Below are 25,647 nucleotides of genomic sequence, written 5' to 3'. Positions count from 1 at the left end.
AACGGTTTTGACATAATTTATTGTCTTGGATTTTTTTGCATAGGCATAAATTACAGTCTGTAGATAAAAAAACAAACACAAAACAGTGCAGCATTTGCAATAGGCTACAGAATTAAATACAGATTAATCTGCCTGTACCCAGCTTGGTTTGCGTAAGGTTAATTTATAACACTTCCCTGGTACACACACACAGAAAGAGAGAGAGGGGGATAAGTGAGGCAGCTCAAGGGGAGTAAACAGAAGCTCTGCCTTAGCAGATGTTTCCCACTTATTACCATCTTGCTGTACTCATCTTCTGTATCTAGTACCAGGATTACCTGTCATGTTGGTAAGAAGCAGGGCTGCAGTTGAAGCAGCAATTTTAAACACCCTCTGCCCTACAAATTGACAGCTGGTCCTGGAGCATAGGAAGAGTTAATGAACCTTTTCTCCTTTCATCACTGTTCCAACATGCCTAGATGTTGGGGGAGGGTTGGTTCAGTAGAAGCACCAGAGGCTAGGTCCACTGCTCCTAGGGGCTTGTAAAGCCCTGGTCAACCCATCTTCAACTGCTAGTCCAAGTTCCTTGCAGGTGGACTCGGAGTTCTAGGGACTGGGCCATGCACTTCCATGCAGGAACCCACTTGGTGCCTGGGGCAATCAGCATCTGGTGTAGGAGCCATTTGTCACCCAGTCACCACCCCCTGCAGCCAATTTAGGAGTAGTGGTGATTGATTCCAAAAGGAGGTGCTGGCCCACCCTCATCCCTATGGGCACATGGATCAGAGCCACATACTTGATGAGGCAATGGAGGAGCAGACCAAGAGGATGTGCACTGCTTGACTTCTCCAGCAGATTTAAGGCAAGACATGTGGGCCAGAAAAAGCCCATTGCCAGCTGTGGAAGGGAGTCCCCCACTCGCTTCCCTTTCACACCATCCTAGCCCTACTGGACTTCAACAGGTTTTGGAGACAACCTTGCAAAAATCAGTGTTCAGTACCCTCCGCACCTCACAGCCCCAATTTGACTTGGGGGGTGCCAGCCTCAAATGGGGCTGATTCAAAGTGAGCCCTTGGCTTTTCTTTCAGATAAAGAGAAGACAAATATGGATACGTAAAAATCAATTCAAAACATAAGCTGAACTAAGAACAGAGCGTGCTGGCCAAAACCTAGAGAGACAGACCCAACCCTTCTCTGAGAAGCCACATGTTACCTTCTCAAGGCCACTGATATGAACTCCTACTCTGTCCTGCGGCTCAAAGCTGATATGGTGGGTGTGGTGGTGAGAATAAGGCCCCAGCCAGCCTGTTCACAGGTCCCTCTCCCCTCCTTCTCTTGTTCCCAGCTGGGAACAACACTAACAGCCCTCAGGGAGGTCTTTGTGGTTCAAATCTGGGGTGGAGGGGCCTTTCCCACCTTGGTGCGGTCTCCCTTCTCCCAGATAAATCCATGGGAAGAGGTAGCTGTCAGCCATGCCCTGTCCAACCGTCCCCATACACTGCCTCAGCCCAAGACGGCAGCTGTGAATGGGGGACGGCTGTGACACAGACCTGCCCACCCTTCCCTTGAGGGAAAAGGCCAGTCCCAGCTTCAGCCACAAGCCCCCTCCTGGAACCATTGCTACCACCATTACTACTCTCCCTTGCAGGCCTGGTAGCAGGGTCCTTACTGATCTGAACCAAGCTGCACTGGCTTACCTCACCGCCCCTACTTACAGTGAGCCCCACAAGCTCTGTGTCTCAGCACCCTTTGCACCACACCCTCTGCTCGGCCTGCTGTCTTTCCCCAGATCAGAGCTGTCAGGGTCGTCGTCCCCTTATCCCCAAAGCTTGTATAATATTGTCTCGTATCCCCTGTTATCCTGCGGGGTTTGTGCCACTTCCCGTGGTCACAATACTACTCTCATATCTGCCCTGTGTCCCCCATCAACAAACCCCATGTGTCTGGATAACTACAGCCTAGACTCTACCCCCCTATGTACAGTTGTTTATATACAGATGTACATAAACCAGTGGGGGTATAATTATATATTTTTTACACCCACCACAGACGGTTATAATTTTGACTAGGGTTTTCCAAAAGCAAAGCAGGCAGGCACTACCAGACCACTGGCCCATCGAGCCTAGTACCCTGTCTCCAACTGTGGGCCATGGCATCTGATCATGCACTTCGCTACTGATCAGTTCACACCTCAAAGCCTGAGGATTAAATAGCCTTGGCCATTTCACTCTAGTTAGTGCTACTACAAATGCTACTCTAAGTGGCTAGCCCTTTATTAATCTAAGTGATTTGCCTCAGTGGTCTCCCTTGTGGTACAAAGTTCTATAGGTTAATTATACATTGCATGGAAAAGTACATCCTTCATTATTACTAAAAACAGTGTCGGGGGGGAAAGAGTTTTAAAGGACATCAACACAGACATTTTGACTTGTGAATGTTTAGCACTAATTGGGGGATTTACATGTGAGAACAACACACATGTGTGGGAATAATACGGGACCCTCTCCCATTCTGGCCACAGCTTCGTGTATTGGTGAAATCCAATAGCACTCAGCTGCGGTGGAAGGGAAGGTGTTTCTTGATGACTATATAATACACTGACCTGAGTGGAAGGTTTGCATTGTTGAGGCTGTTTTACAATCCCAGGGAGATTAGATTATCTTCTCCCCCAAGGACTAAAACCCCAGTCTTTTACTTATATATTAACCCTTTAATACATGTCTTTGTGTCCTCATTATTTCCCTTAGCTAGCAGGTACGTTAGCAGCTTTCCAGGGTCATGAGATCCAAACTCAACCCATGGCAAGCTAGCCATTGGATCTAACTAAAATAAACCACTGATCCAATAATGGAAGGAAACAGGCGATAGTGCAAAATTATTTGGTCATGTGCCCACCCTCGCTGACATTTAGATGGCGCCTACCCAGCCAACGATGCCATAAATAGATCACTCCTTCACCCCACTGATAATAATATATGTTCGTTCATAAAACTTGGGACACTATGCTATAGTCTTCTTTAACATCTGGAAGGGATGGGGCTGGGAAGAGGGAGGTGGAGAAAGGTCTGGACTGCAAAGACTCATTTAAAAAAGTTAAAATGTCTGGCCTGACCTGGATTGAAGCCTCGTTTCCCATCACACCACCTTTTGAACACTAAAATCCCTCCCCCTCCCCACCACCATCACCCAATACAAACTCTTCCCTCTGGAAGAGGCAGCACAGAAAAGCATATGGGGACTAGGTTTGCCAAGGGTGGTCATTCCCCCACTTCTCCCACCCTGGGACTTGAGAGAAGCGGCAAAAAGAAGAAGAATTTCCTTAACCGGCTTGCCATTCTCTCTGGAGACAACCTCTCTCTGCCATGGTTGTCGCTTGCGGTCGGCACAGAACCTGAGGTAGCCAGCTAGGGGCAGGGGAAAGCCAGGGAGGGGTTAGTGGACCGGCTCCCCATGCACACGGAAGCGATAGATGCAGGTGTACTCCGGGTGACCCCAGTTGCTCAGAATCCGTAGCTCCACCACCTGGAACGTGGCCACATCTTCACCCTGGGCAAGGAAGAGAGGAGACATTTCATAGTCTGGGTCGCTCTCTGCAGAAAGCAACACCATTTCTAGGCAAGAGTCAGCCACCGTTCCCCACAGAGTCCTCACTGATTTCAGGAAGGGTCTTCACTTTCCACACATCCTGGAGAGTTCCTATTCACCCTCAGAATTTAATAAGGACAGAACCAATAGGGCCCTATACAAAGAACTCTACAAACTTAAATGGGCCAGATCCTCTGGTCTTGCAAAGCCGTGCTTGGCACAAGACCAGAGGGGAAAGGGTGGGGGCAGAAGTGTCTTTAAGCCATCTTTGCGGCCCCTGGATCCTGGTTCTGCATTAGTCCTATCCAATCGTCTCCCCAGGCTGCCCCAGCAACCAGGTATCATCTAGATGCAAACGTGCCCCAGCCATGCATGGCTGGGTCCCAGGGGACCCAGGACCCTTCTCCCAGGCCACACCCCCATGCCAAGGAGACCAAAAATGGGGTGGGGCATAGGAGCCACAATAGTGATTCTACACCAGCCAAGGGGTCCCCTATGCAGGGGGGATCTCCAGGGGTGGTTAAGCCAGTTTTAGCGTTGCTTTGTGCCACCAGAGCAGTGCAAACAGAGTGAGGTGGAGGGTCTGGCCCTTGGTATCAATCAGAGAATGAGAACCTCTCTGTAGGCTTTGGACCCTTCCTGTAGAATTCTACAGCAGGAGGAGAATTTCTATTCAGTTCTACAGGACAGCTCAGAAAGAAACCTATTGAGAGGTTACAGCATTATCCATTCAGGTCCACAGGACCTTCCCAAAAGGAAAGTCACCTCTCTAACTAAGCCACAGCCCAGCCCGGGGTCTGGGTCAGTGTGACCCTCAGACCCCCTCCATGCCAACTAGCAAAGGGTTCACTGTTCTGTGACAGCAACTCCTGTGAGAGCAAGGCCTGATAAACTCTCTACACCTAATGCACTGCCTTCATGGTATTCATTTATCCATAAATAGTGTCTTGTAAGGTATCAAATGAAAGCTGGTAACTTACTGGTCATTAATATAGTAGTAAAATGTATGTACTGATGATATTTAAGAAAGTTACATATACACACTGAAATTATGTTTTAAACTTTGCAACCAGGCAGAGCGGACAAACGAGTTTTCTGCTAGACAAAGCGTGTCTATTCACCTATCCTTGCCTGTGATGGAAATCAAGTAATGTAAAGCCAACACAGTGGAAACCTTATTTACTTACATATGAAAGGCAACAAGAAAAATAGGTGGTGGGGGAGGGGAATGGGAATCAAAACAGGAGCATGAGAAGATACCTTGGAGCCAACACCCAAAACTACCTGGGAACTACGGGAGTTATCCTGTCTTTGGGGGAGAAAACAGTGAGTTTGGGGAAATAGAAGAAGCAAAATGACATTTTGCCATCCTTCACCGAGGAAGCAAAAAAGGACAGCGCTTTTTGCATTCAAGAAAGTTAGATGGTGGGCTAGTGATGCTGGGAGGTTGCTTTAGGTGAAGAATTGTTTTAGATAAGGATTTTAGGCCGTCAGAGTTCAGGTAAGACTAAGAAGCGTGTTATATCTTTCGTTTTACATGGAACCTGTTCTTAATATCCTTGCTCACTCTCTCTTCAATCTTAATCTTTGTAAATAAACCTATTTGTTTTCACTGTAAGTAGATTTTAAGTGCTGTGTTATCATCAAGGATCTGGGCCAGTCAAGCTGTGTGTACATGGTCTCTTTGGTACAGCGAACCTGGTTATTACTGAGAGTGTCCAGGGACAGGGCCTGGATAGTGCAGGAAATGCGCCGAGCACTTGGGGTGTACCTAGCACTAGCCTGCAGAGACGGCGAGGTCTGTGGGGACCTGGAAGTCCATGCTTGTGGCCCAAGGCTGTTGGTGTCAGGGAGCTGAAGCACAGCAGGCACAGACAAGATGGCTTTTCGCTAAGGGCAGGTAGTGGCAAGGAGCCTCATAACCCTGGGAACCCCTGGGGAGCATCATGGGGGGGCTTCCTCCAGAGTCAGTAGCCAAAACATCCTGTAGTTCACATGCAAGCGCATGCTGCACTGGATCCAGACCATTAACCTGTCTAATCCGGTCTCCCTGCTCCTGTGGCACTGGATCAGGCCATTAGCCCACCTATCCTTGCATCCTACTGTACCTCAGACAGTGGCCAGCAATGGGCCCATCTTGGGAATGCACTGGGCCAAACCACCCCGTCCAAAGAGCTCCAGGCAGAGACCCTGGCACAGCAGAGGTAACGGCATTGGCAGGGACATGGCCTGTGTGATGACACTTCAACTGGCTTCTAAATACTAGAGCGCCCTGCCTCAGTATCCATGGAGCGCCCTGGGGCCCTACCACTCCTCATCCGTACCTCCAAGCGGAACGTCTGGATGGGATCCCCATCCTGGTCGTAGGTGAACTGTCCGAGAACGATGCCCTCTTGCTGCCCTTCTTCGTCCAGACCCTGTGAGACCAAGTGAAGGTGGGGAAGAAAGGGAGGATGGAGTGATGAGGAAGCAGAGAGAGAGAGAGAGAGAGAGAGAGAGAAGGAGGAGGAGGAGGAGGAGGAATGTGGGGTGATCAGAGCGCCCAGAGGAAGACAGAGACAAGTGCAGTTAAACTCCACTCCTGCTCTCCCATGCCAAAGTAAACAAACAGGGCAGTGAGAGGACAGGGAACACGCAGGAGCAGTGGGGGGACAAGGCTGTGTGCAGAGGCGCTGGAACAATTTGTATAGTGGGGGTGTTGAGAGCCATTGAACCAAACTGTAAACCCTGGATACGATGGAAACTACTTCAAACCAGGGGGTGTGGCAGCACCCCTAGTTCCAGCACCTATGGCTAAGAGGTGCACATCCTCAGCCCTTCCCTCCCCTTGTACCCCCACCCTCCTCCTCAACCATATACCCATCCCACCCACCTCGCCACAAACCATCCCCTCCCCATGTACCCCCAGCCATTGCCTCCATCCCCCCTAAAATGTCCCCACATCATATGGACCCCCCAGTCAACCCCTCCCTTCCCTCCTCCCATGTACTCCATTCCCTCTCCCCTCATACATCATCTCCTCCCTCAGGTACTCAGTCTCCATCCTCCTCTCCCCAATATACTCCCTCCCCAACACATTTCCTCCTCCTACGTACTAAACCCTTAACTCGCTTTGCCTCCTTCCACAGGATATCCCCTCCCCATGTTCCCCATCTCACCCTGCTCTGCAACACTCTGTCCCTTGGCTTAACACACCAGCCCTCTGCAGCACCCCCGTAGGGAGACAGCAGGGAGACCATCTCTGAGGCAAGGAAACATCCTCATCTCCAATACTGAAGGGTGATTATGAATGGCAAAAGATCCCAAGACCACCCGGGTCCCCTTTCCCACACACAGACTTTTCCTCCTCTCCCCCCCATTTCCGTGCAGAGAAAGACACTCACAAAGATGGCAAAGTCCTTGGGTGCACTGGGGATGGTGTCCAGTGGCGAGAGGGCTTTTGGGACATGCTCCAGAGTCACAGCAGTGGGGCGAATGGGGCTGGACAGACGGATAACAGCAAAGCCCTGAGATCCACGGAAAGCCCAGCAATTCCCAGGGTTAACATCCGGCTACACACAAAACCAAACCAGCTTTAGGTAATGATAATAATCATCACCTCATGCAGTTCTCTAGGCCCTTTTGACCCAAAGCACTTTACAAGCTGCTATACTGGGATCCCTGACCCTCCTGGGAAGTGCAGCCACCTCTGGAATTCAACGTGGCAGCTGATAACACACCACAGTGCAAGACATGAAGAAAACGTTGGGTCTGATCTTCAACCCACCCCCAGGTCTCTTTGCCCCACTGCAGTGGCACAAAGTTACCTCTAAGATGTTGCAAAGGAGTCACTAAGCCTGGGCTGGTGTGAAACCCACAGTTACTGTGGGGAGGAAGACACAGATGTGCCCCTGGGGCTGGTTCTGGATCAGGGGCAGGGGAGGGTTTGGCCTATCCTCAGGTGGCAGAATGACTCAAAGGAGCTGTCCCAGAACCTGACTGCCACAGAGAAAGTGGTGCAGCATCTGCAGTGACACTAGCTAGCTCTGTTAACAATTACAAGTGCTGTCAGCCCTCAGGCTTCGTGACAAAGAGCTCACTAGCTGGGATGAGGAAGGAAGGTCTTCCCCTGGTTACAGCATTGCATTCACACATGGTGCTTTTTACACCTTTCTCTGGAGGATCTGGCATTGGACGCTGTCAGGGACAGGACACGGGGCTGGAAGGAGCATGGGCCTGATCTACTATGGAAATTCCAAGGACATTCACAGCCTGATTTTTGAACTAAAGCCACAAATGAGGTCAGTGGGCACATACCAACGACCAGAGTCTGAGGACCCAGCTGTGATCCCAGCTAAGGTAAGATCAGGTGACAAACGGCACACCTAACTCCCGTGTTCCCCCTTCCTCGTGCCAGGACAGATGTCTTGTGTAACACAAGGTGTCACGGAGGCATCCCTATCCCCATGTTCAGATCCGATTGTTACACTGTGAGAACCCAGAGAAAGGGAACGAAATGGAGGAAGTGTGACTTCCGAGGACGGGAGAGGAGATAAGTCAAGGGCGATGTGATGGCAGTCTGAGCACCAATGATGAATTAGCTAAATCAGGGGGTCAAGGGAGGTGTTACAAGAACTATCCAGCTGGGCTCACGCTGGGGCAACGGGCAGGGAATAGTCCACAGTGGCAGGAAGTTCTAGCTCAGTTCACAGGGGGAAATACGGACACCTCTCTACTCAGCTTGGTCCCTACCTGTAGGATAACCCGTGGAGACTGAGAATGGTACCACAGGGGGATCCCAAACAGACTCAGCAGTGCAGTCTTTGTCTCGTAGGTTTCTGAGCACCGGGTGCTAATAACACTGGCCCCTGGGATTGAAAGGGAAACAAGAACACATGAGACCACAGCATCCTCGCCAGGTGACAAAAAAGTTATGCCCTCTCTGTATATCTAACTATGGCCTTGCCTGGGGAGGGGAAGATCCCAAACAGAGCATAACGTACAGGGCAGGGAGGAGATATTCCAGCTCAGCTCACAGGGTGATAGACAAGAACCATCCTACGGGCAGGGCTGAACTCCCCTTCTAACCATAGCATGCTGTGCCGTACATGGACTCTTGCCCGGTGAGGGTGGGCTGGCCAGCCGAGTCCCACTGTAATGCTCTGTGTGCGTGAGAGCCAGTCCAATACCCTCCCTCTTCACATGCCCAGATGCCTGGCTATGCGCTAAGCTGTCAGGACTTGCTGTCTCCTAGCAAGTCCTTCCTCTGATTAACACAGTGAGAGCGTCTTCAGTCTGACACCCCCTTTCTATACTTTGAGGCCATTGGAGGAGGGAGGTGAGGCGGCCACTGATTCACCTACCCCCTGATTCAAGGGCATAATCAACCATTCCCGTGCGATCCTCGCTGTAGCGCTTCAGGGCTCGGTTCACAATGAGGTGCACTTGCTGCAACAAGGAGTAAAGGACACAACAGAGCTGAATGCAAAGGCTGGAGACACACTGATCAAACACAATCCCAATACACACCCACGTGCACATTCATAGGTGCAGCCTCTGCATGCACACACCAACACGCACAATGGTCAGCACATAATGTGCAGCCCATCACACGCAAACCCCTGCTACCTACATTTGTCCCTAGGCACACGCATTTTTATACAGCCACTCATGGACGGACGGACACACGTTGAACTCTGCCGTTGGTTGAAACGCTGACTTGCCCAAGTGGGCGAAAGGTGGCAGGGAAGCCATTTGCACCCCAAGCATGGTGTCTAAAACCACTGAAAGAAGTAAAACCAGAACAGAAGTAATGTGAACAGTGTTTGTTGGAATTAGAGGAACTGCTGATTATGGGCTTCAGGTGAGGTCACTGAATTGTTACACCACAGACCAGAATCTTCTTAAAATGAGAGACAGCATCTAAAAACACAAGCCAGTATTGCCTTGTTATGGCTCAAGAGCCGTGATAGCGTGGTGACCTCATCCCTTTCACACAGGTCTCTTTTGGGGAGACCCTGACAGCTCATCCACAGTGGCAAGGTGCCCAGTAACAACCACATCACCAGCATAACCATTATTGTTATCACCATGGCATGCCAGGAAATTACCATCACACTGCTGGGCTTCCTTTCTCCTGATCCTGAAAGATGTGCTGGCCAGACCAGGCAAAAAAACAGGATCTAAGCGAGACCCCTCCCATCAACCATGGCTGGGTCTTGAGCCCCTCCAGAGATGTGACCCTAAGGGGTTGTCCACAGTGGTGCTTTACTGGCAACTTTCTCGCTCAGGGGTGTGAAAAAACACCCTCCTGAGCGCTGCAAGTTTCAGCACTGTAAGACGCCAGTGTAGACAGTTCACCAGCGCTGGGAGCTACGCCCCTCGTGAAGGTGGTATTTTAAGAGTGCTGGGAGAGCTCTCCCCCAGTGCTCTGCTGCGACTACACAAGCCACATTAAAGAGCTGCCATGGCAGCACGTTAGCGTTGCCAGTGTAGACTAGCTCTTAAGTTCCCGCAGGTTCTCTTTCCACCAACTGATCTGCAAGCAAAAGAGCAGGCAGCGGCTGCATTCTCCTATCTCCTCTTTTTGTAGGCATTTGTCTTAAGAAACAGCATGGAACTTTAAACACCACAACCTGAGAGCTACCACCTAAAATGGACTCACTTTTTCTCCCCCCAAAGACATGATACTATTTAAAAGACTTTCAAACCAGGGCTTTTCCCTTGATTTGTAAAAAGTTTTTAAACTCTTATTCCTTCTCTATTTGTTATTAATTACCGTATATACCCGATCATAAGCCGGTTCGTTTATAAGCCGACTCCCCCAAGATGGATAAGTAAACATGGAAAATTTTTATGACCCATTCATAAGCCAACCCTATAATTCGGGGGTCGGCAAACTTTGGCTCCCAGGCCATCAGGATAAGCTGCTGGTGGGCTGAGATGGTTTGTTTACCTCAAGCGTCCGCAGGCACGGAGGTAAACCTAAGTAAACAAAGTGTCCCGGAACACCAGCTGCTCACCCTGATGGCCGGGACAGCAACTGGTGGGGAAATGATTTTTGGGGAAAAGCTGGGGGTCAGGGAGTAACACCTGTGATCACTCCCCATATGACCCCACCCCTAGCCCAGGACCCCCACACTCTCCCCATCCCTTCCCACCTTATCTGGGGAGGATGTCTCTGGCCTGGCCGCAGCCCGCTCCGGGGGGCGGGGCCGGGCGGTGCGGCCGCAGCCCCAGCCCAGGAGCTGCAGCTGCTTGGGAGGCTGGGGGGAGAACAGGTGGCCAGAAGCGGAGAGACTCTGGCCCCGCCTCTTCTCTTCTGTCCCTGCTGCCTCTCCTTGCTCCCTCTGTTGGGGGGGAGGGGCTGTGTCCCACCTCTCCCTCTTTATATCTGTTCATAAGCCGACCCCCTTCTCTGGTGCTTCCCATTTTTACTAAAAAAATTTGGCTTATGAACAAATATATACAGTATTTGTACTACAGACACCAGCTGAGCCTGCGCCCTGCCCCCAAGTATGCTAGATGCTATACACACACACATAGCAAGCAGGGCCAGATTAACACAGGGCCTTGGGCTAAGGGGGGTCCCGCAAAAATAAATTATATACAATTCAGTGGTCACTAACCCATCGATCACGATTAACTGGTCGATCCTGGAGCCTCTGCCAGTCAACCGCTAAAAGTTCTGCGGTGCAATAGGGCGCTCAGGCAGGCTACCTGCCTGCCGTGGCCCCACACCGCTCCTTGAAGTGGTCAGCTGCTGGCAGGTCTATGCGGCCCCTGGCGGAGGAAGTGGCTCCACGCGCTGCCCCCACCCCCCCGCACTGTCCCTGCAGCTCCCATTGGTTGGGAACCAGCCAATGGGAGCTGCGGGGGCAGCACTTGCAGGCACGGGCAGCACACGGAGACACTATCCCACTCTGAGGGGCAGGCAGAAACGTGTCAGCAGCAAGCCACTTCCGGAAGCAGCGTAGGGCCACGGTAGGCAGGCAGCCTGCCTGCCTGACCCCTGCTGTGCCACCTGTGATAATCGCCTCCCGGCTGGAACCTACACCTCACCCCCTCTCCTGCACCCCAACCCTCTGCCCCAAGTCAGAATCTCCTCCTGCACCCAAACTCCCTCCCAGAAAGCAACTAATATAAGAGCTGTTCTAAGGTAAGTAGGCTATTTTGAATTAACTATATTCTACATGTTTTAAGATTGAAATGTAACCACAGAAAGGCTTTGTGTTAATTAAAAGGCAAGTTTAGTATGGCGTTAATAGCCTCGATGCCATAATTGTGATAATTTTGTTTTAAATTAGGAAAGACTTGTATACAGGGGCCCCACAAAAATCTAATAGGCGTGGGCCCACAGGAGCATTAATCCAGCCCTGATAGCAAGGCAATGCCTGCCCCAAAGACTTTACAGCATAAATGGACAAGACAGAAAAAGGGTGTGGGAAAGGGAATATCACCTGCATGTTACAGAGGGGGCAACTGAGGCACAGAGAGATGATACAATTAAAAGGTTACAGGGGGAGTCGGTAGCAGAGCTAGGAACTGAGTCTAGATCTCCCGAGTCCCAATCCACTGCCTGAGCCACAAGCTCATCCTTCCTCTTATATAAAGATATATGAGCGTTTTGCGTTTTAATTGTCGGATTATCAAAGGTGGCAAGCCCCCACTACTCAGTGACTTCAGTGTGGGGTTTGCAAACTCTCAGTACTTCTGAAAAAAGTCAGGCTGTAAGTGACTTGACTCCCCACCCTGCCTCCTCCTTTTCTCCACGAAGGTTTAATACAGTATTTAAAAGAAACCAGTTTTGTGATGTACAAACCACCAAAGCAAGTCCCTGGCAACCCCAATCCAATTTACTGTGAGGGTTCTGGGAGTGAGGGGAAAAAAAAAAAAAAAAAAAACAATAAATAGGTCATAGAAAATGTATGAAGCCCTAAACCCCTGATCCTCACAGCCCCATCTGCTCTGGCACAGCCACACATGCAGGCTTGGCATATACACACACACCTGTGTGCATGCTAGGGACAGCAGCTCAGCCACACACACTGCACCCATCACACGTAACCATGAGCACACACACATGGAGCCCCGGCCTGTCACACACATGCCCTGGTACACCCCGTGTATGCAAGTATGTAAGGGTTTCAGGGCTGGCCTGCCCCACATCGGCACACATGCACGGACAGCCCGACACACTCAAACAGCCCGACGCTGCTTTGACACTCAAGTGTGCCATGCCACAATCCCCAAGCCAAGTAAGTTACTCAGGGGAAGCTGCTGAGCAGGCAGGGCCTCACCTCTTCGGTCACACCTGTGACTCCCTCCTGCTGCAGCGCTACCCCAATGCTAGCCGTGGCATCCCGCGCAGACACCCTTTGGTCCTCAGAGACTCTGGCGAGGATTTTGCGCTCCAGCTTCCGGAGCTGATCCTCTAGCTCCTCACGCTGGAGAACCAGGCTGCCCACTCCATCCTCCCTGGGCTGCGACAGGAACTGGCTGATCCACCGGGGGAACTGCGCTTCTACCTGAAACCACCAAGGGAAAGAGCTCAGCCCAGGAGAGGGAATCTGCACCGCAGAGCATGACAAACGATGGAGAGCATGTGGACAGAGCAACACCACACAAGGGCCCTGGGAGTCTGGCCTACAGACCCTTACGTGCAGGGAAGCCTCCATCCCTGGAGGATACTGGATACGTGAGGACCACCCCTAACGGTGCCCAGGTTGTGGCAGAAGAAAAGGTCACCGCTCCTGGAAGTGTCCAGCTCATGAGGAGAGATGGGGGAGGGGTGGGGGAAATCATCAACCCAGAAGTGCCTAGCATATGGTGGGATCACACAGTCCTACATCACCCAGACATTCCCACGTCACAGTTTAGCAGAGAATGGTAAAATGGGACTTCCGTTAAGGGGACGGGACGGGGTCTGAGACTCACGTCCTCCCGCACTCCCTTGATTTGTCCCGGGAGTGACGCCACGTGCTTCACCACCGCCTGTTGGTCAGACGCCAGGAGTGCAAGCTCCTTCCTCAGGCCTGCTAGCTGCGCCTCCAGCCTGCCCATCTCCTGCTGGAAGCTCCCCTGCAGGCCCTCTTGTGTCGAGCTACAGAAAAAAAGAAAAAAAAAAAAAAAATGGGGGGGGAATAAAGCAAAATGAGCAGAACACAGCCTAGGTGCAATGGAGGCAGCGAGCTACGCCATGGCGCCTCCAGTTTAGAGAAGAGCAGCAATGTATTGATGTCTTCCTGGGGTTGCTGTGCCTGACCTGAGCACAGTGATCTAGGTGCCATCTTGGCAGAGTCACAGAGAGAGGGACGGCCGTCTACCTGCTCCCGGACACACCGCCTTTGCACAGGCAGCTAAAGAGCACACTGGCTTTCTCTGCCACCATCTCAAAACTGCAAGAGCACATCCACCAGGCTGCCGAGCCTTGCTGCCACCTCCCTTTCGGCATCCCTGCTTTCCAGGTTTCGCTCTCTCCCGCCCACTAGCTGTGTGCTGGAGCCTTTACCCTCCACATATTGCCTTGCTGATCTCCAAGTCAAATCTGATCTTGGTTCCTGCCCACGTTTGTTGCCATTTTCCAGGCTGCATCAGAATCCGACACCCCTCCCAGTTTGGTATCGTAGATGTGCCATGGAGCCCCGGGTTCCAGATCAGGCTTCAGAGCGATCCCTGCGGGATCCCAACCGATGCCTCCCGCTACCGGCTCCTTTAGAAATCTCATCAGCCCAAGCAGGCTGAGGACAGGTTACGACTACACGGCTACACTTGAATACTTCCCGAGAGACGGGCAGGATTACCTTTGCCATTCTGAATTCAGCTGGAGCATCCGGGCCTCCACCTCCTGTGAAAGCAGCAGTATAAAGGAAACAAACATGACAGGATGAGATCTTTCACATGGGTGGGGAAGGGAGGGGAGAGTGTCTAACAACTTCGCATAGGAACACAGAAATTGCCAGACTGGATTAGAGCCCAGGTCAGTACCGGGTTTACAAATGGTGCCAATTGCACTGTGCTCACACTCAGAAGCGCCCCCCCCCCCCTCCGAGCCTTGGCCCCGCTCACTTCTCTCCACCCCCTCTGCCCCCCCCATGCACGTGGCTCTGGGGAAAGAGTCCAAGCAAGGGCGGGGCCTCAGGTTGGAGTGCGGGCAGAGTAGGTGGCCGGACCACAGTCCAGACACTGGGCCCACAAACAGTTAATCTGGACCTGTTCCAGGTCCATCTAGCCCAGTATCCTGTCTGTGACCGTGGTCAGCACCAGATGCTTGAGAGGAAGGTGTAAGAACCCCTTAGTTGGCATGCATGGGATAATCTGCCCCCCTCATTAGGTCTCATCCTGGTCTCTAATACTCAGACTGGCTGAAACCCTGAAACATGAGGTTAGTATCCTCTACAACATTTGTGTTCCTAATTATGCTAACTCTGGATGTTCTTGTTAGAAATATGTAAGTGTCCAACCTCTTTCTGAGTCTTAAGTTCTTGGCTTCAACAACTTCCTGTGGTGGTGCGTTCCACAGTCTAGTTAGACACTGTGTGAAAAAGTATTGCTTGTATGTTTTGAATCTGCCACCTTTTAGGAAGGGCGTTGTTGTGTGTTAATGTAGGACTGTGCCTAGAACACGCAAGCTCTTCAGAGCCAACGCCTCATCGCTTGTGAAAAGTGGTATGAGATCCTGACTCACACAAGCGGTCAGGGCCTGGGTTTTAGGTTTCCATCAGCAGCACAGCACACCTACTAATTCAAGGGAAGAGCAAATCCTGCTGCAGCACCTGGGTTTTCCTTGGTGGTCTCCTTATTCGAGAATTGATCTAGTCCAACTGCATTTAGCTTATGGGATCCTATGCGCTTGCAGTCCCACAGCTGCAGGCACTGAAGTGAAATGCACCTCCTTCCCTAAGCGCGCTTGGCCCCTATAGTGACACCTCTTTTTGAACAGGAGCAAAGTTCCTGGACTGTAGCATCCCCTGTTTTTGTTACTTGCATGCTTTAAAGAGGGAGGTCAGTTTACCTGAGATGCCTGAGTAATCTTCTCCAGGCGCCCGTTTAAATCCTTCTGCAGCTGGCCTTGGATGGTATCTAGCTCGCTCTGCAGGGAGATAGGTGAGCAGATGCGAGATCAGCACATACACCACCTCACCCACAATTTATCCTCTCCCCCACACCTGCTGTCCACCCACCTTTATGGCATACCTGCCATACTCCAGCTGCCCCAACCCTATCCCACTACACAACACACACCCCAGATCATACTCCCTGTATCCACCACCCTCACCTACACACACCCAACCCCACTCATGCCACCCTCATCCACCCACTTTGACCCCAATCCTACCACTTAACCACCATCAGCCCTTCCCACCACCCACCCACCTTGACCCCCAGCTCCACAACAGCCTTATGATTCCCCATCTCCCTCTCCCACCTCCACAGCAACAGGCCAGGGGGACGGGAAGGAAAGAGGTGGCTGTGACTTTAAAGGAGAAGTAGGTGGAGCAGGCCAGGTTTCCCCAGGAGAGGCCCCCACCTCCCCTACCTGGACATGTAGGGCCAAGTCCTCCTTCAGCGCAGCCTCTCGACGGCTCACCAGCCCCTCCAGGAGTGTCAGCGTGGCCTCGTGTGTCAGGCCTCCCCCAGCCGCCACCCCTCTCTGGAGCTCCAGCTTCTCCAGCCTGGATGCCTCCGCCTCTAGGGTCTGGAAGCGTTTCTCCAGACTTTGAAACCGAGACAGGATTTGCTGCTCTGCCTTTTACCCCCAGGGTGGCAAAAAGAAAGAAAACAAAACAAAGAATACACACAGTGGCAGCCTTACCCAGCTGTCCTGACAGCTCTGTACTCAACCGTGACCCGCCAGCGCAGGCTGCAGAGGGAGCGGATATATACAAGCATGTCCTCCATTCTCCACCAGGGGGCAGTGGTGTGTGAACAAATACAGGCAGGACTGGACTGCAGAGGTGTTTGAAGGGCAGCCCCCCACTCAGCCAGTGGAAGGAACTTATATAAGTGAGCACTTACATAAGTCACACCCCAGCAGAGGGCAGTGATGCGCACGCAGGCACACGCATCAATCTCAGACTAAAGGGGCACCTCTGCTTAGGGTGACCAGATGTCCTGATTTTATAGGGACAGTCCCAATTTTTGGGTCTTTTTCTTATATAGGCTCCTATTACCCCCCACCCCGTCCCGATTTTTCACATTTGCTGTCTGGTCACTCTACCTCTGCTAGCAGAGGCGGGCTGTATGCATACAGGTGGGAAATAATCCAGGCCCAGAGGCTACAGACGTCTCCCTTGTCCCCGCATCTTTCATTTTCAGGGCAGGAGGAGGGAGCTGCTCTCAAGATTAGAGACGGAGTCCCTCAGCCACATTCAGTCTGCCTAACCCTGCTGCTGGAGATTTTAAGGGGTAGGTGCGTTAGCAGGAGGGGTGAGCAGAAATGCTGGAGCTCCCATCACCCCAGATCCCTCTGGCACTCACCCGAAATAACGCAGACGAATCCCCGGCTCTAAGCACCTCCTCTTCCCCAGCAACAGGGGGCGAAAGCTTTGCTGCTCCCCAAGAAAACATGGCAGGGTAGAGCATCGGGAATCCAAAGGGGTAGAAATACCAAGCACCTGGCATCACAAAAAGGGGACTGGTTGGTTCAAGTGTGTGGGGGCGGGGGAGGTTTGTACAATAGACCACAAATGGAGGTGCATCAGAAATGCCCAGACAGGCTTCAGAGACTGTTTGCTCACAGATGGGAACAGAAAGCAAACAGGCCTTGTGACTTCACCACAGTGACCATAAGGTGGGCTCCTCTCATTCAGGTACACATTATTTTTGATGCAGTTCACAGCAATGACCATCACCACAACAGGAGGCAGCAGAGAGCCCCCTGCAGTGTTGTATATGCTGAAGCTAGGACAAAGCAATAGAATTCGGCTCCTGACCCAGATGGTCTAGGGCAGTGGTCCCCAAACTATGGGGTGTGCCTGGAGGTGCAGCAGGGCCCAGGCCAGCCCCTACAGGGGGCAGGAATGGAGCACCACTCAGCCCTGCTCTGCCCCCAGCTCGGTTCCCAGCCCCGGCTCCTGGGGGGGCAGGGGCGGGGGCAGTCCATTACAGGTAAGGGGGGGCGGAGGGGGAAGACATAAAAAGTTTGGGGACTGCTGCTATAGGGTGTAGCCTACAGAGATTGTTTGCTTATGTTATACAGGAATGTGCTGAAACATAAGTAGGCTCAAAAAAAAATAAATCTATCTCCTAAAAATAGCTTCCCCGTCATGTTGCAAAACATGTTTTGGTCCTAGCTGTTTTTCAAAACAGTTTTAGATAAAACGTTGTTCTTTTGGAAAATGTTATCTATATGGATAGTCATTGGTATGGCATTTATGCAGCTATTAATTAAAGGCAAATCTAATATTAAATTGCCAGTGAGGCAGTAGAAGGTATTTTAATTATGGGGTGGAAATACAGATATGGTAAAAGGTAGGCCTAATGCTAATTAATTATGGAGTGTTGTTATAAGTGATTATAAGAAGGACAGCACGCTAATTTTAGATTGGCACGCCCATCTACCAACCAGGTACAGAGAAAGGATTACACCCATTCTTCTCATCCAGGACTGATCTCCACGGGATACATCATTTCATCTTAGAACGTAAGCATAAATGCAGAGCATGCCTGTTTTCTTTAACTACACCTCTATCCTGATATAACGCGACCCGATAGAACACAAATTTGAATAGAACGCAGTAAAGCACTGCTCTGGGGGGGCAGGGCTATGCACTCTGGCAGATCAAAGCAAGTTCGATATAACGCGGTTTCACCTATAACGTGGTATGATTTTTTGGCTCCCGAGGACAGCTTTATACCAGGGTAGAGGTGTATTTGATATTAAATAAAGTCTTTAATTTTATCACTCATGTCATTCACAGTCCTCCACAAAATTAAGTTACCTGAACCACCCTGGAGGCTCGAACCTTAAAGAATTCAGTTTGGTTTTATTTCTGATCATTAAACTACAAATTGGGAACACAAAGCCAAGGGCTACAAGGGGAGGGTGGATGGGAGGGTTTGGTTTCACTCATTCTGGAGATAAGGGTCAGCTGTAGCATTCGGAACTGGAGCTGGATCCCCTCACAGTCCAGGGGATTGGACCCAGGGGATGGGTTCAGAATATTAAACAGTGGTTACCAAGCATAGCGCTAATGCTAGATTTACATGGGCCAGGGCCAAACTCACAACATCCTGGCCCTTTGTGAAAGTATTTCCTGCTCACTGGAACCTGCCTTAGGGAGCGGGCCTTTGGATACAGACACATGTACAGCACAGAGGGATGCGGGCTCTCCTGTGACCTCACAGGACCATCGCATTGCCGCAGAGAGCTCAGGAGGTCTTCCTGAGCTTAGAGCCACTCTGTCCAGGGCATAAGAGAGGGGGGCAGGGAGAACAGCTTGGGAGCCTGGGATGACTCACCATAAGCAATGGAAGCCAGGAGCAGCAGCAGCAGGAGGAGCAGAAGGAGTTTCTTCAGAGCTGAATAGCGCCTGGAGAGCAGAGGGGACGAGGAACAGATGTCAGTGCAGCTACCCATGCCCTCTTGCCCAGGGAGTTTCTGCATCCACTTGGACAGTACTAGGCAGCGGAGAAGGGGGAGTTCTGGAAGCAAGTTACACCCTGAATCTCAACCCACACAGCCCAGCTTGGGTCCATAGTCAGTTTTGGCCACAACAACAAAAAAAACTGACCCCTGTCCTCACAGCTTTACTGGGGTCCTTCACACGAATATCTCACTGAGTTCCTTCCCTGTGGGGACTTTGTATTCCTCACCCCACACCTTCCACCTGTCCATTGCCCTGTCCAGATCCACACCAACCTGCTTCCCTCTGTTTCTGGTTCCAATCCGCACTGACCTTGTTAAGACAAAGACGTCCAGCAAAGAGGCTGCGGTGGTGAGGCGGTACCACGTGGTTCCAATCCACCAGTACAACAGTCCAAAGATCCGGCCTGCAAAGACCCACACATGGCATCAGAACAGTCAGATGCCCCTTTCGTATCTTCCTCGCACTCTGGCCAGCGTGCCTGCTTCCTTTCTCCGGAGTTCTTGCCCTCTCCCTGCTCTTTAGAAAGGCTATTCACCCTTTGTTGTTATTAAGGCCACCATAGCACCTAGGAGCCCAAGGTCATGCACCAGGACCCCTTTGTGCTAGGTGCTGCACAAACAGAAGCGCCCATCCCTCCTTAAAAGCACTTCTTCCCTGAGGCGTTAATTCCCTGAAGAAAGAAATCCATTATACTGAATGAGATCTGTTCTGCTAGGAGTGCTGACCATCCCTGCTCACCTACTGCATGATCTAGCCCAGCACCACCATCTAATTTAGACTGTACAGCACCTAGTGTGTTGGGCAATGATTCTTTGGAGCAGGGATCATCTGTTAGTTGTGTGTTTGTACAGCGCCTAGCACAATGGGCTCTGATCCCTGACTTGGTCCTCTAGGCACAATATAAATAAATAGTATTAATGGGCCCCCTGGACTGTACCACAATAGAAATAAATGTCATTATAATGTCCTTTGAGGTATGTAAAGGCTTTTTCTCTCTCGGGTTTGCAAAGACCAAGCACACCAATGGTGCTAAACAAATGATAAGTAAGAATAATCCATCTCGAAGACAGACACACTGCAGACTTGCCTTCAGTATTCCGGCTATTCCACGCATCTCTCTTTCCTAACTTTCACAGTCCTTTAGCGGGCATGGTTTTTACTTCCATGGGTTTTGTTTTGTTTTTAAAACAGCACATGAGAAAATACCCTTCTGACCCGTGACTACTGCATGTGTGTGCATAGAGGGTGGCAGGCATCAGTGTGCGTGGAAGAATGCTGCCTACAGAGAACGCTGACGGCCCCACACTTACCTGGAGAAGTGACCACCAACCAGAGAAAAGAGCCTGCTCGTGAGATGGCATTTCTGAACCCAGAACCAGTGCTGTTCTGATCCAAGGAAGAGCGACCTGGCACAAAGGAAGGAAGAAAAGGCCGTATATCACAAAAGTGAGGTCTCATGTCTTCACTCACTGGCTTTGGAATAGTGGGTGGGATTTCCAGCATCCAGTGGGGGGGCCCTGATGCCTTAGTGAGTGAATGTTAACTATTCTCCCCCCAGCCGCAGAGACAGACCTGAGGTGAGGGGGGAACCCCACTCCAACCTCTCTGCGGTCACAGAGCCGGGCTTGAGGTGAGCCTGAAATGATGATCGCCTGCCCTGGTTGTGAGGTTATTCTCTCCCCATGCAATGGAGCCAGGACCTAAGTGGGTCTCTATTGGGAGGCCTCTTCCCCCGGCAACCTTGCTACCCATGCTGCTGCCACCTTCAGGGTGTCAGAGCCACCCCTACCTGCATAGTCATCCTCAGAGGAGTAGCCAGATGAAGAGGCATAGGTGTCATAAGTCTTGCTCTCTGCCAGCCCATTGATTTTACTGGACTCCGTACCTCCTGTGCCTCTTCTCCTCCTCCTCGCGGAGAGCTCCCCACCTGTCCAGGAAACAGAGTCCCCTTGAGAAACTAGCCAACACCCTCTTTCCTCTTCCTCCCCAGGCAGGGGAGGGGACAGAATTCTGTAGGGTAGCAGGCTCGCTGCTGGTGACTCAGGGTGTGCCCACCCCTACGCACTTACCCTCGCAGTACTAGGGAGGCCCACCCCTACGCACTTACCGTGGTCTTCAGCAATCCCAATACCTGCTACCCTGATAATTCCCCTGGACTGATCTTGGTGCCCCATCAGTACTGGCTAAGAAGGGCAACAGTCTTCCCCTGTGGGGCTGCATTCCTTCACTCAGGGCTGCTCTATTGCGAGGGGGATGTGTGTGTGCATGGCTTTCTGACCACTGACTCAAGTCATTAGCAACCTGCGCAGTCCAGTGGACAGGAGCTGAGAAGACTCAATTCCCTCATGTGTCCCCTGCTCCCAGCTAAGGGGGCACCTTCCAAGGCAGGTCTGGGGTCCCATTGGTGAAGCAGTTTGGAGACAAAGCCCTGGTCTCAGTTAATATGTTCTTCTTTCACATCAAAGGGGAGGGGGGGCAGGGTTGCTGCAGGGAGAGGGGCTGGGGTCCCACTGGGTGACAGGACAGGGTACAGCTGGCACCGAGGGGAGACAGCACTCACCCCAGTAGGAGTCACTGTCCTGTGGGTCATCAAAGGCAGCGCTGCCCCCACCAGCAAGTCCCCTGCTGCTGCCCAGGTAGGACTCACTGATCACAGATTCGCTGTAGTAGGAGGTCTGGGTGGCAGGGGTAGGTCCCAGGTGGGGGGCTGGAGAGAGGCGCTTCATGCTGCTCGATTTCCTCCGTAGGGTCCTGCCCGGAGCAAGGAAAAGAGAGAGAGTTCCTACGCTGCGTGCACATGTGCAGGGTGACAAGGGGGAAGTGGAGAGTGGCGAGCCAGAGCCAGCCTTGCTTCCGGTCAGGCTTTACATTGCCCGGGGCCCTGCCTCCCCTCCTCTCACTCACACCGCTGCTGAAGTCATTGGAGTGAAACCAGCCTGAGCTAGGAGAGAACCAGAGCACGGCAGCACATTTTAAACAGCGTAAACTGCGGTCATCCATCCTTGCAAAATAAGAGCTCAGCTGGGGGCAGTCCCCTGCCACCTCCCTCCACACACCCCTCTGGCCTATCACAGGGACCATCCTGCCACCCTCAAGCGAACACCCTGCCCTCTGCTTCCTGTCTGCTTCTCTGTAGTTGCTGTGGTTTTCCTGGAAGGTATCTGATCAGGAGAGGTTGCTGGGTTGGGGAAGACGGTTTGACAACAACCCATAACCCAGGCTACCGGGGGCCTCCCAGCACAAGCTTGACGACTCAGCTCTGTGTAACTGTGCACAGCTGGACCCCACGCCCCCGTTTTGATCATTGTATCCCCCTCGGTGGTACAAGAGCGAGGGCAAGGCCAGGAAATGCCAAAGTATGCATGACAAGCGAGAGCGCTGTGCTCCTGCTGGGGAGGAATAAGGTGCAGGATGATTGTGAGGCACACAGGGGTTACCCAGAGCCAGCCGTGGGCTGGTGCGGCAAGGAAATCTGGCTGATAAAGCCAGGAAAGTAGCAGTAGCTTTTCTCTTATGCTCCTTTCACCACCAGTGGATGCAGTGCCCTGGGCAGACCCTAACTACCCTGACCCTCTAAGGATAAGCACGGAGCGCTCAGGGACAGGCCCTCACCTCCCACAGAATGGTGTAAGGAGCTCTGGACAGACTCTCAGTGACCCCTGACCTGCGGCTCAGGAGTGGAAATTCACACTATGGCAAACTGACTCCTCACCTTTTTCAAGTTGGGCTACGGACAAACCTCGCAACCCTGCTGCAGGTGGGGGTGAGGTAGACTGGCCCCCCACCCTGCACCCTCTTACCTGTTAGGACTGTCCCTAAAGGGGGGCTCCTGGCCACCCAGTAGCAAACTGCCACCACTGCTGCTGCCATCATCATCACCCTGGTAATAGCGGGTGGCCCCGAGGCGCTGGCTGCGTCTGGACATGACAGAGGAGACTCGATCACTAGCCAACAAGGTACCTGGGAGAGCAACAGAAAGAGATGGGGGAGCATAAGAACTCGAAGGTACTGCCTGGCGCTGGGTTGAACAGGGGGTAGGCCCACGAATGTGCACTCAGTTGTGGGGGAGAGGAAGGGATGTCCTGCAGTGGGGCAGACAGGAGAAAGGGCCTTGGAGATGCTCTGAATGCACAGATGCAATCCTCACTCACCCAGCCTCACTCCCTGAGATGTCACTGGAATTTGGGGTCTCAGGGGTTGCATCACCTGAGAGTCGTGGGGACAGGAAAGCCTGAAAGGCAGCAGCTCAGAACAGACTGGGTTGGCAGTCTCCTATCCTGGAGGTGGGATGGGGCGAGGGTTATTGCATTGGCCTCTCACCCCTGCAAACATGGTTTCAAATCCTGTCTTGTACCAAAAGTGAGGCGAGTTCAGTGGATCTCAGCCAGTCTCTTCTCACCACCACCCAACAGCTCAGCATGACCGAGCAATCTCTGCTCAGCCAAAGCCAAGCTAACTTAGCAAGGGACGCCATGGGTCAGGACCGAGATGCACTGGCAGCGTTAGGGGGCCAGGTGGGCATCAGCACTAGTCCAGTAAATGGCCTGACGCGGCACCTGCAGCTTTCCCCATGACCTCCATTTCCAGTGCCCCAGGCTGCTCCAACAACAACAAGTTAGCTCAGCTTCTACACAAGCCAGCAGGCAGACACTAGCCTATTTCTTCCAGCATGTCACAAGCCAAACAGCTTGGCTCGGACTGGGACTAGAGGTCTCGTGGACAGAAAAAGAACACATGTCCTGCAGAAAGAGCAAAGCTTCGTCCATGTAAGTGCCTGCCTGGCACCTGTTTCTATAAAGCAGCCTCCCTGAAGCACACCAACCAAAACGTGAAACAGCCGTGGAGGCAGATACTTGGCCCAAATCCACCACTATGTTCCACCGTTTATAGGGTTGTAAATTCCTCCTCCCTTCATTCCCCCCTCTAAGAGCCCACCCACATGGGCACAAACTCCTCACATTAACTGCTGTCTTGCTGGACAGGGACTGCGCCAAAGCCTGGGGGAAATCGAACAAAGTAACAACTTTCAATCCCACCTTGTGACCTGGCACAATTCCACAAGATGCTTCCATATCTGGCGCCTTCCCACCCCCACCCTGGCAACTCCCGCTCTGTGGACGCATCCTGCCCAGATTCTTTCCACACCGTGCTAGAGCACGGACATTTCTGTGCGTGCCTCCCCCCCCCCTTACATCCTGCCTCCAAACTCCTCCCTTTTGAGAAACTGGGGTAAAGGGGGGGGGAAACTAATTACATCCCAACAACAGTAGCACAAGGCATCCTTCAAATGCAGCCAGGGAGCCACGTTCAGCCCTGGGCTAACGCCACTGAGATCAACAGAGTTACCCGCATGGGATAAGCTTGGCCCCTTGTCAAAGCAAACACTCTGCAGAAATGGCCCCTCTCCACTCCTACTTCCTGGGTGCCCCCACGCCCCACGGGCGGGCCAGGCTTGCGGGGCCATGACCAGCTAGGGGGACAGGGAGCCGGATCCTAACCCGGCTCAGGCAGGAGCTGCAACTTCCCCAGCTGGGTGCCAGCGGCAGCCCCCCTCGGGCCGGCGGGAGGGAGGGCAGGGGGGAGAACGAGTCTGGGCGGGGGAAGAGGAGCCGGATCCGGTCACTTGCAAACTCGGAAGGGGAGTAAACTGGGAACCCCCCGGGCTGCTGCTTCCACTGAGTCTCCCCGCCCCGGGACATCCCCTCCTGCAGCGGTGCGTTCCGCGGCAACCAGCCAGGCGCTGCCCGCCGCGAGGGGTGGGCGAGCCCGGCCGGGGGCGAGGGGTGCGCTGTCACCTGGCTGCGGCGCTCTCCAGGCCGCGGGCTGGCTCGGGAGGGAGGCTCCGCTCCCCGCCCCGCTGCTCTCTCCAGCCGCCGCGATGTCGGCGCCTTTTGTGTCCCACGCGGGGCGGCGCTGAGCGCCGCTGGCAGCGCCCCGGCTCGGCCCCGCGCAGCTCCGGGCACGCGGCTCCCCGCGGAGAGCGGCTGGCTCCGGGCGCGGCGCGCAGCACGGCCTGGGGCGGGCGCCTGTCACTGCCACACGCTGCCGGAGCCGCCGGGCCGGGGCTGCCACTCACCCGCCGCCGGCCGCCTCCATTGGGCGGTTCGAACACAAAGGCCCCGGCTGGGCCCCGCCTTCCCGCCGCTTGGCTCCATCATTGGCCCGGGCGGCGGGGAGCCAGCTCGGCCCAGGGGCGGCCATTAACCCGTGAGCTCCCCGGCAGAGCCCGGGGGTGCAGGGTGCCCGGCGCTGTACGAACAGGACAGCCCCTGCCCCAAGGAGCGGGCAAACTAGGCGATCGCTAATCAGCCCCACAGACCCGGGTAGACAATGGCGCTCTAGCTTTGATCCACATCCCCACTATAAAGTATCCGCCTTGCAGTAACAATGGACCATCTTGCCCCCCATCCTCAGCCTAATAGTGGCTTCTTGGCTTTCCTGTTCAGTCTGGATTGGAACGCAGGGGAATGTAACCCCAGCTCTCCCTCTATTATAAATAATTACAAAGCCAAAG

The 25,647-nt window shown here is 52.8% G+C and overlaps 1 protein-coding gene across 1 annotated transcript; it reads right to left on the bottom strand.

The window, feature by feature from the left end:
- On the bottom strand, positions 1-25,158 carry SUN2 (Sad1 and UNC84 domain containing 2). The gene is made up of 18 exons (XM_054031412.1): positions 24,929-25,158; positions 22,934-23,093; positions 21,694-21,884; positions 20,923-21,060; positions 20,444-20,539; positions 19,443-19,536; positions 19,006-19,076; positions 17,023-17,159; positions 16,082-16,291; positions 15,557-15,634; positions 14,346-14,389; positions 13,480-13,645; positions 12,843-13,070; positions 8,907-8,991; positions 8,296-8,411; positions 6,948-7,115; positions 5,889-5,981; positions 1-3,525 (listed from the first exon to the last, which is right to left on the bottom strand). Exons 2-18 carry the CDS (start codon positions 23,056-23,058, stop codon positions 3,412-3,414), a joined length of 2,154 nt encoding a protein of 717 aa, XP_053887387.1. The 5' UTR covers positions 23,059-23,093; positions 24,929-25,158; the 3' UTR covers positions 1-3,411.
- Between the last annotated feature and the right edge of the window lie 489 nt (positions 25,159-25,647).

This window comes from Malaclemys terrapin, chromosome 1 (assembly GCF_027887155.1).
Source record: "Malaclemys terrapin pileata isolate rMalTer1 chromosome 1, rMalTer1.hap1, whole genome shotgun sequence".
Lineage (NCBI taxonomy): Eukaryota > Metazoa > Chordata > Testudines > Emydidae > Malaclemys > Malaclemys terrapin.
Note: the sequence above shows the minus strand (reverse complement) of the source record. Positions and strands in the feature narration are given on the sequence as shown.